Source organism: Sesamum indicum, linkage group LG2 (assembly GCF_000512975.1).
Source record: "Sesamum indicum cultivar Zhongzhi No. 13 linkage group LG2, S_indicum_v1.0, whole genome shotgun sequence".
Taxonomy (NCBI): domain Eukaryota; kingdom Viridiplantae; phylum Streptophyta; class Magnoliopsida; order Lamiales; family Pedaliaceae; genus Sesamum; species Sesamum indicum.
Window position 1 is genome coordinate 1,506,991 of NC_026146.1, and position 17,029 is coordinate 1,524,019.

Consider the following 17,029-nt stretch of genomic DNA (forward strand, 5'->3'; position numbering starts at 1 on the left):
AAGAAGCCATGTACTGACCCATTCAGATTAATGGAGACTGTTGTCGAGGTTACACATTCTTTGATCCAGCCTATGAACTTGGGAAGAAAGTTAAAAAGTTCAAGAGTTTCTAATAACAAGTCCTACTCTACCATATCATAGGCCTTTTGTAAATCCACTTTAACAGCGCAACAAGGAAGTAATTGCTTCTGATTGTAAGCTGCAAGCAGTTTTTGAACCAGTAATATGTTAACAACAATTTTCCTTCCTGGAATGAATGCATTTTGAGAAATATGCACTAATGCTCCCATAACCCCCTGCACTCGTTTCACTAATATCTTTGCTATGAGTTTATAGAGGACGTTGCAACAGGCTATCGGTCGAAAATTTGCCGCAGTACTTAGGCTATGTACCTTGGGGATGAGGACCAACAAGGCAGCATTAATCTGCTTAAGTATTCTGCCAGTGTGAAAGAAGTCCAACACTCCATCAGTAATATTTTCACCAATTAATGGCCATGCTGATTTAGAGAAGTAAGCTAAGTATCGATCCGGCCCTGGAGCTTTGTCATTTGAGATGCTTAATAAGGCGTCATACACCTCTCTCCTCTGTATCAACCTCACTAATTCATTAGCCTCACTGATGGTAAGTCTATGCTGAACCCAGGGTGCGAGGTACTGTAGGTTAATATCTCTGTTCATAGCCTCACCCCTTATCAATGTCTGAAAGACGTTCACAAATTCCTCTTGCACGCCAATGTTGTCAGTAAGGAGCTCACGTTGGGGAGTTGTAATTTGAAAGACCCTTTGCATGATTCTTTTCTACTTTTCAATTTTAACTTTCAATAAACATAAACATCTCAGAATTTAGACAAAATTAATGGTAGCATAAGCTTTAAACCAAAATTTCTCAAGTCTAAATGAAAATATTACGCACATAATCTTTACTATTTTTTTTTAAGTTCACAGAAAAAGGTTTAAGCACATACATGGAACTGCGTTCCAACCTAAAGTCATGAACACTTATAAAAGTTATCAAAACTTTTACTAGAAGCGGCGCCACTCCTCGTGTTCACTCAGTTGAAGTTCTTTCATACCTAAAGGTATCAATACTTACTTCATTAAGAGTTTTTCAACTCAACCTCCTTACTCACAACTCGTAGATACATATATATCTCGAGTTAACTTTAATCACATATCAATAGTTTGTTGTTACCCTTTAAACCTTTCGAATAGTGATAATTCTAAAAGAAAATGTTGGGTTCCTACTAGTGATGATTTATAATAAAGGGTTTTAAACCAAATGCAATACCGGTGTTCTTTACCAACTCTCTTGACAGGCCTTTTGTCAACAGATATACTACATTCCTTTGTGATCTTACAAATATTATGGTAATTACACCTTCTAAAATTAAATCCCTTACATAACTATGCCTTAGGTTAATGTGTCTATTTTTCCCTTTATATAGTTTATTAAGGGTTCTAGACATAGTTGCCTCACTATCACATAACAAAGAGATGGCTGGTATTGGTTGTGGTTACAAACTTAATATCTAATAACAAATCCTAAGCCATTCAGTCTCCTTGCTCGCTACTACCAATGCAACAAATTCGGCTTCTACTGTAGAATATGTTGAACAAGTTTGTTTCTTGGAAGCCCATGCAACTGCTTCTCCAGCAAGAGTAAATATCCACCCAGATGTGGTTTATTTTCAATACTGGTTATCCAACTGGCATCGGAATATCCCTCTAGTACTACTGGAAATCTATTATAGAAGAGTCCCAAATTCACAGTTCTTTGAGATATCCAAAAACTCTTCTAATGCCTTTTCAATGTTCAGTACTAGGATTATTTGTAAACCTGATAGTTAGCAAATAACAAAGGTAATGTTTGGTCTAGTACAATGCATAGCATATATTAGACTTCCAATTGCACTAGCACATTCTATACAATTGTTCTACCCGTATTTTCTATAAGTGGACAAGAAACATCATAAGGATTACTGACTTCTTTAATATTCAAATGTTTAAACTTATTTAATATTTTTTCTATATAATTAGACTGGATTATACCAAAACCTTCACTATATGTTTTTACTTTTACACCCAAAATAATATTTACTTCACCAAAAAAATCCTTCATTTTTTTTATTTCATTTACACCATGCATATTAGTCTAAATGATCAACATATCATCGGCATACAAACAAATAATAACACCATAAGCATTATTAAATTTTGAAAAAGTGCATTTGTTAGTTGTATTATGCCTAAATTCAAAAGATAATATTACAGTCTCGAACTTTTTGTGCCACTGTTTTGGCGCTTGTTTTAACTCATACAAGGATTTTACCAATTTACAAACTTTAGTTGCATTTTTGGGTAGAACGAATCCTTCTGGTTGTTCCATATATACTTCTTTACTTAACACACCACTAAAAAATATCGTCTTTCCAAATGTAAATTGAACTACAACACTTCCTATGTCGAGAACTCATGTATTAGCATTTCCTATCAAAACTTGGTATCCTTCTGCAACATCTTCATAGTATTTGAATTGATTCTTATAATTACAAACATGAACGGTAGCTCCAGAATCGAACCACCAGTCAAATGACTTAACTGTTGCATCATATTCAATTCAGTGACCATACCAATGTGCAAGTTGGCAACCATTGCAATAATTTCTTCAATATTGGTTTCAATCACTTGAACATTAGGTATCCCTTCTTTTTAATGCTTCTTTAAGAATCGACAATCTTTCTTGATATGCCCTTTCTTTCCATAGTTGTAGCATGTGACATATTTTTTATTGGAATCAATATCAAAAGACTTTCTTTTCTTTTCCCCTCCGTTTGGATTAGTATTCTTGTTCTTCTCTGAAACATAGTTCACATTGGAATTTGGCTGCACTTGATGCATCTTATCACAAATTCGGGTTTCCTCTTCAATTCGTGGATGTTTCAGTATTTGATCAACAGACAAATCTTCTATAGAATGCAACCAACTTCTTTCTGTAGTTATTCCAACTTAGAGGAAGTTTAGCAATAATTGCCCCTACCTGTATTGCTTTTGGAATTTCAATCTTTAAATCTTTCAGTTTAGAAACATAAATTTGCATTTCATGAACTTGATCCATAATAGAAAAACCATCACACATATCAAATCCAAAGTTATTCATAACAAGAAACTTATCTCTGCCTTAGATTTCATTATTGTATTTCTACACCAAAGCTTTCCAAATTTTCAACGATGACTTGATTAATGAATACAAGTCAAACACACGATTAGATAAAGTATTCAAAACATGACCACAACATAGTAATTCATCTTCTCCTCGTTTGACATGGGCTACCTTGATTTGATTAGTATCACCTTCTTTTCATTCTGTAGCAGGTTGATTAACGTCCAGTATATATGCGATCTTCAGAAAAGTTAACAAGAACATGATCTTGTCATTCCAACCCAGATAGTTTGTTCCACAGAAACAATTTAACTTCACAAACTCTTGATTCATCATCATCTTGATACCAGTACTCGAACCAAGCTCTATCTCAATAATAGAGTAAAAATTTCACTTTAAGAATGTTGAGAATATATGAATATTGGAGATGTTTTGAAGAGTGATTTCATTGTCCTTAAAGTGAATTTTCCCCCACTATATCGTTGTTGTCGGGTTAAGCAAACTCACTTCTAGGATACGACAAAACCAACCAAGGCTTGCTAAACAGCAATCTCGAAAACCTCCTTTCAAGAACAACTTGAAAAACTAAAATACGAAGTGAAAGTACTTATGAATATGAAGTGATTTTGTGGCTCTTGATTTCATGTATATATAGATATTTAAATGTCTTCCAAAAATATGCATCCTTGTAATTTGTATCTCTTCAATTGAAAAGTTGCAACCTTCCAAAATAACGCTTTTTTCGATTAGATGCTTTTGAAAAACAACTTTTAAAGTTATAGCTTGAAGTTTTCACATTTTCAGAAAAGTCATCTTATTTAAGCAAAATGCTTTTTATTATTTGCAACTTTTTATAAGCGAATAAAATAATTACAAAGCGTAATTTCCAAATTTCATAGGATAAACGTGCACATGCCATATGTCCAAGTGCCCAATGCCAAGTGAATTTATATACTAAATAATATATATAAATTCTCTTATTTTCTTAATTATTCCCTCCATTTTTTATTTTAAACTTTTAATTGGATAACTATTTATTAAGTATTTAAAACTTAATTAATCTTTCCATGTGGAACATGGAATTTATATATGCAACCTATTCAACATTACATGGCATTTCATTTAGCGAAAGAATTTTCTAGTACTTTAATGGATAACCATGTGAATTCTCGATTATACGATGCATCATTGTCAATTCTGAATACCCAAGAGTATCATGCCAAAGTTTAAATACTTTGGGTTTGGCACTTATGTTGTACCAATACATAATTTTAATTATTTTCATGATCATACAATAAGTCCCTGAAGGAAAAAGGGACAATTTTGCTTGTATGAGCTTCTAACTCAAACTATGTGAAGTAATGAGTATATACTTTACTACCTTTATTAGTGGTTTCAATATGGTAACCGTTGATGTGTTTATCTTTAAAACTTAGTAAATTTCTTTTGGACTCAGAAGAATATAAACCATCATTATATAAAGGTTAGTAGTGCCTAGGTAGCACTATATTGGCTCGTTTAGAGCCTTTAATCAGATTTGTTGGACTTGATATGGTATAACATTTGCTTTGACAAATATTAAACTATCAAAATATTTCTTATCCTTTAAGACAGCGTGCGTCGTTGCATTATCTAGTATCTACCAAGAATAAGTCTCCACTAATTTTATTATTGTTAGTAAAGGCATCAGAAAAATCTATGTTCTAACATTAAATAGAATTTATAAAATCAATATATATATATATGAGTGTCAATCATACAAACTAAACATTCATTCATTTAGTTATTTAATAATACTTTTATATTTGTATTGTTTTATTTGGATTCTCAAAATATCTACAATAGTGAGATACTTGAGGCTTTCTCCCTTTGCCTTAATCAAATCCTCCAAATTAGTGTAAATATTAGGATCTTCAAGATTATGAATTTGGAGAAGATTTTTCTCTATATCTTTTCTTTTTTGTTTGAAAAACCTAATTCAAATCGAGTTGATCGAGTTGATCGAGTTTGAAATTATTATAAGACAAGTGCAATACATTTTCCGTGATTGCTGTATAATTAAAAAAAATTGATTAATCACATAGCAAGTGTATTACACTAGTTCTGTGATTAATTTGGTTCAGTCAAACCTAGTTTGGTAAGAATTTTCTGTTTGTTTGATAGATGTTTATACAAATCTACTAAATACTTGTGCGTATGGCATATTTCTGAAGCATTTTCCTCTGTACTGCTTATAAAGCTTATTTTGTGGATTCTTCCCTTTTTTTTGTATTAACCCCTTTTATTTTCACTTTTGATGGTATGGACTATATCTTTTGGAAGAATTTTAGTTTGTACATTTTCACTAAAATGTATTCTTACCTCACCTTGCACCCTCATTGTTTTCATTATTATCGATTTTTGTGTCATTCGTTTTAAGGAAGTAGCTTGAAACCAATAGGGTGTGATTAGTGATTTTTCATTAGGAGCACGTTATTGTGTGTTGAGATTTTATTAAAGGATTTACTTGAAATTCAAAGATTAGAATGAGGGAGCAAAAATGAGTTTTGATTTACTGCAGCACATTTGGATTGGACATTCATTTCAATATTCAAATTGTTTCTTTAGTCAAAACCGTTTTTCATTGTTACTGTTTCATGTTTTAATTTGTATTGATTGCAATTCTTCATTTCATCAGCCGTTAGTGGATGTTAGTGTTGTAACTCTCAAATTGGAATTGAAGGCCATAATGGTCGGTTTGAATTTCTGCATTTATTGAGAAAGAATGGCTCTCTATATAAAGCCTGCAATTCTTTCACTTGAGCACACACAATTCTCACTTTCTCCCTAATCACTCTCTCGGGTGCCCTCTTTCACTTGGTATTCATATTTCTTTCAAATTTTGGTATTTGAGTCTCTTGTTTAGATAAGCTTCTGAGTGTTTGATCGAGGTGTTCTTCGGTAAAGTGCTAAAATCGAAAGAATTGTAACCGTCTGATCCTGAGAGAAATTACGTTGAACTCAGTGCACTACTGATACAGGGCGTATATTTTCTTCAAGGCAAGCAGTAATTCTGCGATTCGGTTAAATTAACGACTTCAAATTGGACTGAAAATTGTTACGATACAATTCTCGTTGTAAGTTCTCAATTTAAATTTCTTGTCATAAATAGCGTTTCTAATTGCTTTATGCTATTTGTTCCAATGTGGCTTTAATTGCTTTTGATTTCTAAATCCGATTGTAATATTTCAAAATGTCGTTTCAATTACTTGAAACCTAAATTTTTTCCAACAATCTTGAAGAAAATATACAGGTTTTGAAAAATCGGATTTTGTTGTTGGAACTGTTTTGGAAAACGCCTTTTCAAACTCATTTTTTGAAACGTTACTTTTAGTTTCCTAAAATAATATAGATGGCCGAGCCGATTTCTATTGCAATTCTGATCACACCCAAGGTCGACTTGACCGATTTACCGGATAAATTTTCGGGCCAATTTTTCAAATGCTGGCAACAGCGAATGAGAATTTGGTTGACGGTGAAAGGATTCTTATCTGTGGTTCAGGTGATCAGACCTAAACCTACTGATACCGATTCCAAAACTGCTGAGATAGCGCAGTGGACAACAAGGGATCAAATAAGCAGAAGAGCGATTTTGTCAGCCTTGTCAAATACACTCTTTGATGTCTATTATTCTGATTCTTACATTGCTAAATCTCTATGGAATGAGTTGCATCGGAAATATAATACTGAAGAGAAATTCTCGAAAAGTATTCTGTTTCCAAGTTCATAAGGTATCAAATGGTTGAGGATCGATCTGTAGCTGAACAGACTCATGAGATTATCAACCTTGAGCATGCTCTGGCTGATGCTGAGATGAAACCTCCCGACAAGTTTATGGTCATGTCCATAGTGGACAAATTTCCCAAATCTTGGGAAAATTTTGGAATGACACTCAAGCATCAGAAAGAGAGATTGTCTCTGGATAATCTTATGATTGCTATCAGTATTGAGGAAGAACATAGAAATCAAACGCACAAGATGCCTGTTGAACATCAACCAAGGGCCAATCTTATAGTGGGAAAACAGAAAGTGAAAAAGATTAACTCGAATTCGAAAGTCGTCAATAAAAGCAAGTCCTCCAAAAATAAGAAACCAAAAGTAAACAAACCATACTGGAACTGTGGGCAGGTTGGATATTGAGCCAATCTTTGTCCTAATAAAAAGGCCAAGACTAGACAGGCAGCTGTTAACATGGTTGTGGGAGGTTCTAGCGGTGCTAGCACCTCAGGAGCAACTGGCGGGTATGTATCTGTACAACTCGAACTCTTGACTATTTACGAACCGTATGATTGGTTGATTGACACTAGAGCGAATGTGCACATTTGTGTTGATAAATCTCTCTTTGTGTCTTATCAAGCTATCAGTGGAAGGAGAGTAAGCATGGGGAACTCAAGTACAACTGAAGTATTTGGGATAGGAAGCGTGGACTTGAAGTTTCCTTCAGGGCGCATTCTATCGCTAAAAAGAGTTCATCATGTACTCACTGTTAGAAGAAACATCATTAGTGGTTTTGTAATAGTTAGGGAGGGATATGAATTAGTTTTTAAATTTAATAAAGTTGTAACTCAGCAATTTGATATTTTTGTCGGTAAAGGCTATTTAGACGATGGCTTGTTCAAAGTTCGAGTTGATAATAATAAAATTGATGTTTCTGATTTTATTATATTGAATGTGGAATCTTCTACTTTATGAAATAGTAGGTTAGATCATTTAAATTTCAATTCTATCAAACGAATGATGAATTTAAATTTAATTCCTAGTCGAAATATTAAACGACACAAATGTCAAGTTTGTATAGAAGCTAAACAAGTTGGGAAACCCTATCAGTCAATTGAAAGGGATTCAGAAATACTTGATTTAGTTCACACTGATATTTGGGAGTTCAATGGAGTTTTGACCAGAGACCACAAACGATACTTTATCACCTTTATAGATGATTGCAGTAGATACTGTTATGTGTTTCCCATGAAAAATAAGGATGAAGCCTTAAATAAATTTATTTTGTTTAAAAATGAAGCAGAAACCCAAACTGGTAAGAAACTTAAAAGACTAAGGTCCGATAGAGGAAGAGAGTATGAGTTGAGTAAGTTCAATGAATATTGTCAAACTTTTGGCACTGTTCATGAAGAGACTCCTCCATATTCCCCTTCGTCTAATGGAATGGCTGAATGAAATAACAGACCATTGAAATATATGATTAACAGTCTCCTACTAACCTCCGGGTTACCAAAGTATTTGTGGGGAGAGGCTTTGAATACGGCTTGTCATATTCTGAATAGAGTCCCTCTGAAACATAATACGAATACTCCTTTCGAGTTGTGGAAAGGTAGGAAACCAAGCCTTAATACTTTCGAGTGTGGGGGTACCTAGCAAAAGTGCTGATCCCAGAACACAAACGAAAGAAAATTGGGTCCTAAGACTGTCGATGCCGTGTTCTTGGGCTATGTGGAGACAAGTTATGCCTTAAGAATTTTGATTATTAAATCAGAAATTCCAGACATTGAGATCAACACAATATTCGAATTTCGTGATGCTGTATTCCTAGAAGATGTATTTCCTTTAAAAACAGGAATACCTTCAAACATTTCGCTTGATGATTCACTTTTCTCCACATCTATTCCTAAACATGAAAAGATGTCAAATGTGGGGGTTAGTCCTAGTAGTTCTAATCAGACTCATGAGGAGTCAAATGAACCTAGACGGAGTAAGAGAGCTAGGATTGTTAAGGATTTTAGAAGTGACTTTGTCACTTACAACATCGAAGATGATCCGATCACTTTCAAAGATACTATGACTTCTTCAGAAGCCAAGCAGTGGAAAGAAGCTTTCAAAAGTGAGATGGACTCCATTATTTCCAATGGAACGTGGGTGCTAGTCGATCTCCCTCCGGGGTGTACTAATATTGGGTGTAAGTGGATCTTTAAAAGAAAACTAAAACCTGATAGGACCATAGATAAGTTTAAAGCCAGATTGGTGGCTAAAGGGTTTAAACAAAAAGAGGGAATAGACTATTTCGATACCTATTCTCCGGTAGCTCGATTGACTACAATCCGGGTGCTTATAGCACTTGCTTTGGTGTATAATCTCCCAATTCATCAGATGGATGTGAAAGCAGCCTTCTTGTATGGTGAACTCGAGGAAGAGATTTACATGGATCAGCTTGAGGGGTTTGTAGCTCGTGGTAATGAGCATAAAGTTTGTAAACTTGTTAAGTCTCTATATGGACTTAAACAAGCACCCAAACAGTGGCATGAAAAGTTTGATAAAACTATTCTTGCGTTTGGCTTCACTGTAAATGAGAATGATAAGTGTATATACTGCAAAGTTAAAGGAGATAAAATGATAATTCTATGTCTGTATGTGGATGACATTATATTAATAGGATCATGTCTAGATATTATTACCGAAATCAAGTCATTTTTGAAAAATAAATTTGAAATGAAGGATATGGGTGAGGCTAATTTGACTCGATCAACTGATGGGATAGCCCATTTCTGAATCATTATAATGAGAAGATAATTGAGAAATTTGGTTATCAAAATAGTATAATTGCTAAAATACTATATGATCCTTCTGTAGCTTTATTCAAAAATGAAAGTGGTGTTCCGGTCGCACAGCTAAGGTATTCCCAACTTATTGGGAGTTTATAGTATCTGCAAATGGCACGAGACCAGATAGATCTTTTTCTGTCTCTAAGCTGGCTAGATATACTAGTTGTCCTGAAAAAACTCATTGGGGTGATTTGGATAGAGTACTAAGGTACCTAAAGGGCACGGTGTCACTGGCCATACATTATGGCAGATCCCCTGCTGTTCTTGAGGGATATAGTGATGCTAGTTGGATAGCCAAAAACTCCGGGAGTAATGGGTGCTCAGGATATGTTTTTACCTTAGGTGGGGGAGCAGTCTCTTGGAAGTCTGCAAAATAGACTTTGATAACTTAGTCTACGTTTGAAGTCGAGTTACGTGCGTTAGGTACGACTAGTACCGAGGTAGAATGACTATTTGGGTTGTTATCACAACTACTCATTGTAAGTCAGCCTCCTTCACCGATTGATGTACATTGTGATAGCCAAACCACAATCGCAAAGGTGAGAAGTCGTAAATACAACCAAAAGACCAAACGACACATCCAAGTTAGACTAAAGTCTATAAGGGCATTAGTGTCAGACGGAGTAATAGGCATTGATTTTGTGGGAACAAAGGATAATGTGGTTGATCCTTTGACGAAAGGATTGAATCTGTCACAAGTTCATAAGTCCAGATTGAGGATGGGACTGAAAACCCATGAGTGATGTATCTACGACGGCAACCCAGCCTTTTGAGTGGAGATCCCACAAAGAAGGTTCAATGTGGTATCAACAAGTTGTAAGGGTATGTCAGAGCACCAAATAGACTGATACTTTGTATCTGGAGTCTGTCCCCTGAAATTCTGGAAGGTGCTGCTACTGCAAGTATAGTAAGAGTTTAACTCTAAATGGGGTCATGTCTTATAAGACGAGATGCTAGCAATGCATCGCTAGAGACGCCCAACTAAGTGAATGTCGTTGTTTGGCCGCAACTAAGGAATTGGGTTATTCCTGAAAGCATTCATGAACAGGATCAGGACACATAGTTTAAGTGTCAACCTTAAAGATCAACACAAAGCTGGTGGCTTGTTGTTACTGACAGATGTTGTCACACTCACAGACTTAAATTAAAGGTTTAGTTCCATTTAACCTGGTGATAACTGACGTCAGATAACTTAGATAGTGGTTTAAACCGAAAGGTACCATTGTCGAAAGCAAGTCATAGAAACTTGAGTTCAAATTTATGAAATTGTGGGGGATTGTTGAGATTTTATTAAAGGATTTACTTGAAATTCAAAGATTAAAATGAGGGAGGAAAAAGGAGTTTTGATTCACTACAGCACATTTGGATTGGACATTCATTTCAATATTCAAATTGTTTCTTTAGTCAAAATCCGTTTTTCATTGTTACTATTTCATGTTTTAATTTGTATTGATTGCAATTCTTCATTCCATCAGCCGTTAGTGGATGTTAGTGTTGTAACTCTCCAATTGGAATTGAAGGCCATAATGGTCGGTTTGAATTTCTGCATTTATTGAGAAAGAATGGCTCTCTATATAAAGCCTGCAATTCTTTCACTTGAGCACACACAATTCTCACTTTCTCCCTAATCACTCTCTCGGGTGCCCTCTTTCACTTGGCATTCATATTTCTTTCAAATTTTGGTATTTGAGTCTCTTGTTTAGATAAGCTTCTGAGTGTTTGATCGAGGTGTTCTTCGGTAAAGTGCTAAAATCGAAAGAACTGTAACCGTCTGATCCTGAGAGAAATTATGTTGAACTCGGTACACTACTGATACGGGACGCATATTTTCTTCAAGGCAAGCAGTAATTCTATGATTCAGCTAAATTAACGACTTCAAATTGGACTGAGAATTGTTACGATACAATTCTCGTTGTAAGTTTTTTATTTAAATTTCTTGTCATAAATAGCGTTTCTAATTGCTTTATGCTATTTGTTCCAACGTGGCTTTAATTGCTTTTGATTTCTATATACGATTGTAATATTTCAAAATGTCGTTTCAATTACTTGAAACCTAAATTTTTTTCAACATTTTGTTCTGCCACCGAATGATATGAGATCAATTCATAATTTTGTTCTTGATATTATTGTTGCAGAAATATTTTAGAGGCACGAAATGTAAAGAATGCTTTCTCTAGCATATCAACATCTATACAATTTCACCATACAATTTCAGTCAATATGTGATTCGAAAACTGTAGAATTATAGTCAACCACATATTTGAAATCTTGCAACCTCGGTAACAAACTATAGGGAGAATTATGGTCTTCTGGTGCGCATATCTCCTTTACTTTACTCGAAATGACAAGATGATATTTTACAATTAAATATTATATTTTTAATTTTTCATGACTGTGGTGCCTTAGGAAAATCATTGCTTTTGCACGATCCTACTGTGATACCTGGTTTTTTATTTAATCGTGTCCTCAAAATTCATAGCTTCCAGGTGGATCTCGGCATCAAGGGTCCATGATAAATAATTGTTACCAATAATGTTCATAGCAACAAATTGTAATGTTTGTAGAAACAAATTTAAGTTTTGTCAGATTGTTTGATATGGTATTTTTAAATAATAATAACCAATATAACAAAGGTGTACCTCATAAAAAAATTAAAAGCTACTCGTGCTAATAACATATTATAAAATAATGAAAAAAAATAGAGATTACGAAATATCATGAACTTTCACCATTTTTTTTTATATATTCTAAAGTCTAAACATACCATACGTCTCCTATTTATAATAGTCTATTAAGTAATGATGTATTAATAATTTCAATTATTACTTTATATTTAATAAGTAAAACAGATAAATATTACTTAATACGTATTAATGGTCATCATAACCTACATTTGACAACAAATATTCTCTTTTTATTTTTTGATTTTTGGTTAATTTAACAAAGTCGAACGTGGCATATTCAAATTGTTTTGTGATTTTTTCTAAAATTATAAAAAAAAAAAAGGAAACAAAGGGATACAAAACAACCATCTGGGTAAAAAAAAAAAAAAAAATCTGGGTAGATCTGCACATGAAGTCAACAAGAGGACCCCTCAATAATACAAAAGTAACCTCATCAGGTCCTCGAAGTCTAGGCAAGGAGCACCAACTTCGTGGGGGTACTTATGTAAATTGATGTACTTCCAAAACCATGTATAAAAAGAAATCAGCTGTAATCCACCAAAAATCTTACAAGCAAACCAAAATTAACTACTGCCATTATTACAGGATTTTAGCAGGAATTTTCCCTCCTTTTAATACCCAATCTCTCCTTTTCACGTCATTAAGACAGAAAATTGAGAAAAAATTAGACAAGGGAAAGTTTTTACTCACAAGATTTTGAATTCTTGAAAATTTCAAGATTAAATTTTTTTGCCCCACCGCCTGTGAGTGAGAGTGCTGTTACTGTTCAAACATCTCTTCTCCACAAAGATTCCTCTAACTTTTTGGTTCCCTTTTCTCATTTTTACTTGCATTTCAAGCTGCCCACCTCAGATCCATGATTAGGTACTCAGACAACTCAACATCTCAGAAGGGGTGTTGAGTGTTTTCTTTTTTTGGTGATGAAATGCTCGTGAAAATGATGTGTGAGCTCTTTTAAGTGTGAAATGTTACTGACATTCCCAATTGTAAGAGAAGCAGGTGAACTGTTTGTGAGTATTAAGCTGTGCAGATAAGTTTCTTTTTTTCTTTTTTAAAAGTAGTAGAAGAGTGCATTATTGCTACTCTGTTTATACTACTGTTCATTTCTTTGTTTATTAAATTTATCTTTTACTGTTGGACTTTCTGGGAGCAATTAAGTATGTTGGGCTGAATTTGATTCAAGCATTTTGGATTTCTTGGAATCCCATTTTCCAAGATTCGTCCTTTGGCTTTCAAGAAAGAGTCGACTTGGGTTTCTCGACTGAATCTTCGGTGCTGTCTGCAAGAATATCTTTGGAGTATTTTTTGTGGGGTTCATAGTTTTGTTCTTTTGGTGACTTTGCGTAAAGTTTCCTTCTTTATATTAATAAAAATTCAAGTTAAGGAGTAACTAGAGAGCCCTCATTATGCATCAAGATGATATAATGTGCATACTTTAAAGATCTGTTTTTGCCCTTTTTCTTTGACCACTGATGTATTCATGTTTTGGTTACTCCTATTTGACGTGTGTGAAAAATTCCCATAGTGCCCCATGTTAACGAGCTAGTAGGATCCTGATTCTTAGCAAGTTGCTTTGTCCAATCCAAATTCGTTTCTATTCGGGAATCACATTAGTTTCCTATGCTTAAAAAGGGAAATTGTATTTGGTATTCGGGTTTCTCATTTAGTCTACTTGAATGATCTTTGTTTTTGTTCTAATGGTTTCTAATGTTTGCATTGATTCAATTAAAACTTTAGCAGTGAGAGGTTTGTGCCTGGATTGCTTCCAATATAACTATCTGATATTATTCAGCATTGTTTCAAAATCTCTTATATGTATTGCTCTTTCTCAGGGTGTTGATCTTCCAGTTTTGGCATTGTCTCCAAGTATGTTCCATTGCCATTGTTAGCAGATGATCCTTAGACTAGGTGTGGAATAATGTCGAGGATTTCTAAGTGGAAGCTTGAGAAGACAAAAGTAAAAGTGGTCTTTCGGCTTCAATTTCATGCCACACATGTATGATTTCTGCTAAGTTATTTGAATTTTTAAGTTTTGATGCCGACTGCTCTCTCTAATACTTGTTATCTATATGTGTTCGCTTTGATTGATGGGAATTGATATCTGAAGTTGGACATGAGTTATCTTAGCTGTCATGACTTAGCATCAGACTCCATGAGTTACTCTCCCTATGAAGTTACCACAATGGAGTATGAAATCAAATAGAGTTTTCCATTTTGTTGAATAGGATTAAAGTCTGTATGTAGTTTTACCCAGAGCAAAAAGGGATGGATTTTGGAAGGTGTTTATTGATCTTTCAGGCTCTCCAGCTTGGCTGTGGATAATGCTTTGAAGTAACTCATGATTTTCATGAATTTAACTTTAAGCTTGTTGCATTTGAAAGAAGTCTAGGTGCATTTGCCCTATTTTCAACCCAGAAGAATTACATGCATGATTTCATGTTTACCATAGCTTGCACATGACATATTGTTAACTTCCTAGTAATGCGAATGCTATCCTGCTATTGAATCTTCTTCAAGCGACATTACTGTACAGGTTTGATTAGATAATGCTTTTCAGTGCATAATTATTATAGCTAATCCTATTTTTTTCTTTGGGATATTGCACTTTTTCTGTGCATAAGGAGAATTTGTAGAAGAAAAGTATGAACTGTGCGGAAACCACAATTTTATGCTTTATTCTGCTGCAGTTGAAAACAAATCATATGGTTGCTTATATTTGGCTATTACGTATCTGTTTATCTACAGTTGTGAGTAAGAGGAGATAGGTGATATGAGTCAGATCGTTGCTAGTTGGTTTAGAGGTTTTGATTTGGCAAATAGATAATAAAGTCCTAATGCTACCGAAGTGGTTTTATTTGTGCATATATTTATTATATTCAGTTTTTTCTTGTCATGTTTTTTTCCCAATCTACCATGTACAAGATCAATGTAAAGTTCCTTTTATAATTTCTGACTTGCACCATGAATTTAGATAGGCATTACTGATCCCATTCAGTTTGCTTTTATTCTTTCTTTAAGTCCATATATTTGTGCCTTAATTCATTTTCCATACCAAGCATCACACTGTGGTGTGAGAGTATTCTCAACTTTGAGCTGCATGCATATGTCCAGTGACCACCAAGTCCATTTTGCTTGAGATCAGGGAAGTAGTTTTAAATCTATACTCTTGTCAATCTAGGCTAATCGGCAACGCCGGATTGGCTAAGGCACTATGGTAGTGAATTTGAATAAGTTCCACACTGGCATACACTCATCTTTGAGGTGAATCTTAATAGTGAGAATACAACCAAGTTATTTCAAACTATCATCTATACTATTCATATAAACTGGTGCAATATAACTTCCTTTTTAAAAATATTTTCTTAAGTAGTTGGGATAATATAATGTGCTAAACTATGAGATAGTGTGCAAACATGTTTTTTATGCAATGACTGACGGTATACTTAATGCTTGATGTTTCAGATTCCACAAACTGGATGGGATAAGTTGTTTATATCATTCATCCCTGCTGATTCCGGAAAGGCAACAGCTAAAACAACCAAAGCAAATGTAAGAAATGGAGCATGTAAATGGGCAGATCCTATTTATGAAACTACTAGGCTTCTTCAAGATTCTAAAAACAAGCAATATGATGAGAAGCTCTACAAAATCGTTGTGGCCATGGTATGTTTCCATCTTGATTTTGATATTAAATTTTAAATATTAGAAGTGCTTTTGGAACTTCTGGCATGGAATCTTTGAACCACATAATATAAAGAAAGATTGATAAGGCCCCAAGATAGATAATGTATTCAGGTCATTGATATTATTGATCTCGTTTATCAAACGTTTTGGAAATATACTTGACAAAAAAAGTCTAGTGCATACAGATGTTTCGCCTTTTTTCAAGAAAAAAGAAACCTGTGGATGGTGATTGAGGTATGATGAAATAGACTTAACTATCAGGACTCCACTTTAGGAGATCAAATAACGTATGAGAATGTTGCCTGCCCTTAGTGATAAACCCAGGGTTCTTTATTTTCTTAATCTCTAGGATGTCCACTTCTTCTGCACTTGGGCTGTAAAGTTGTATCCTAGGTAATTGCAAAAATAATTATTAGTGATATACAACAAGCTCAAAGAGTTTGGCCTGATTACATGTAACCCTAGTTGGTATGGAAATTGCATCTGCCTGTCATAACACCAACTATCATTAGAAAACACTAATGTTCTCAATGTGATGATTCTTTCGAGTTTTACCCTTCACTAAAGCTAATGAATCTCCATTTGAGGCTTGTCCGAATTTTAGAGACCTCCTCCAGTGGTTTATGATGTTAAATCACACCTTTTTTACAAATTTTTAGTTCCACAGTTAGATTCCTTGTGATGTAATGTTTATTCTAGTGAGATAATAGAATTTGTTAATTTATCAAAATAATGATGCTGATGGTATAACAAATGGTTAAGGTTATATTTAAGACGACGTATACTGTGGGATGTAGTCTAAGTTAAGAATGAGATCAACAGATGATACTCTTTTTGTTACATGACAACGACTAGATTTCAAGGAAGCATGCTGTAATTATCCCTTATTATTAGAAATGTATATCCATC

At 34.2% G+C, this 17,029-nt stretch overlaps 1 protein-coding gene across 6 annotated transcripts in view; it reads left to right on the top strand.

The window, feature by feature from the left end:
* LOC105176798 (sporulation-specific protein 15) overlaps nt 13,001-17,029 on the top strand; it is a 15,058-nt gene continuing 11,029 nt past the window's right edge. Inside the window, exons 1-3 of one of the 6 annotated variants that reach the window (XM_011099709.2) lie at nt 13,001-13,446; nt 14,269-14,432; nt 15,899-16,099. In XM_011099709.2, coding sequence (XP_011098011.1) covers nt 14,355-14,432; nt 15,899-16,099 — 279 coding nt within the window. In that variant the 5' untranslated portion in view covers nt 13,001-13,446; nt 14,269-14,354. The other 5 variants (XM_020699417.1, XM_011099718.2, XM_011099726.2 and 2 more) reach the window with 5 other exon arrangements.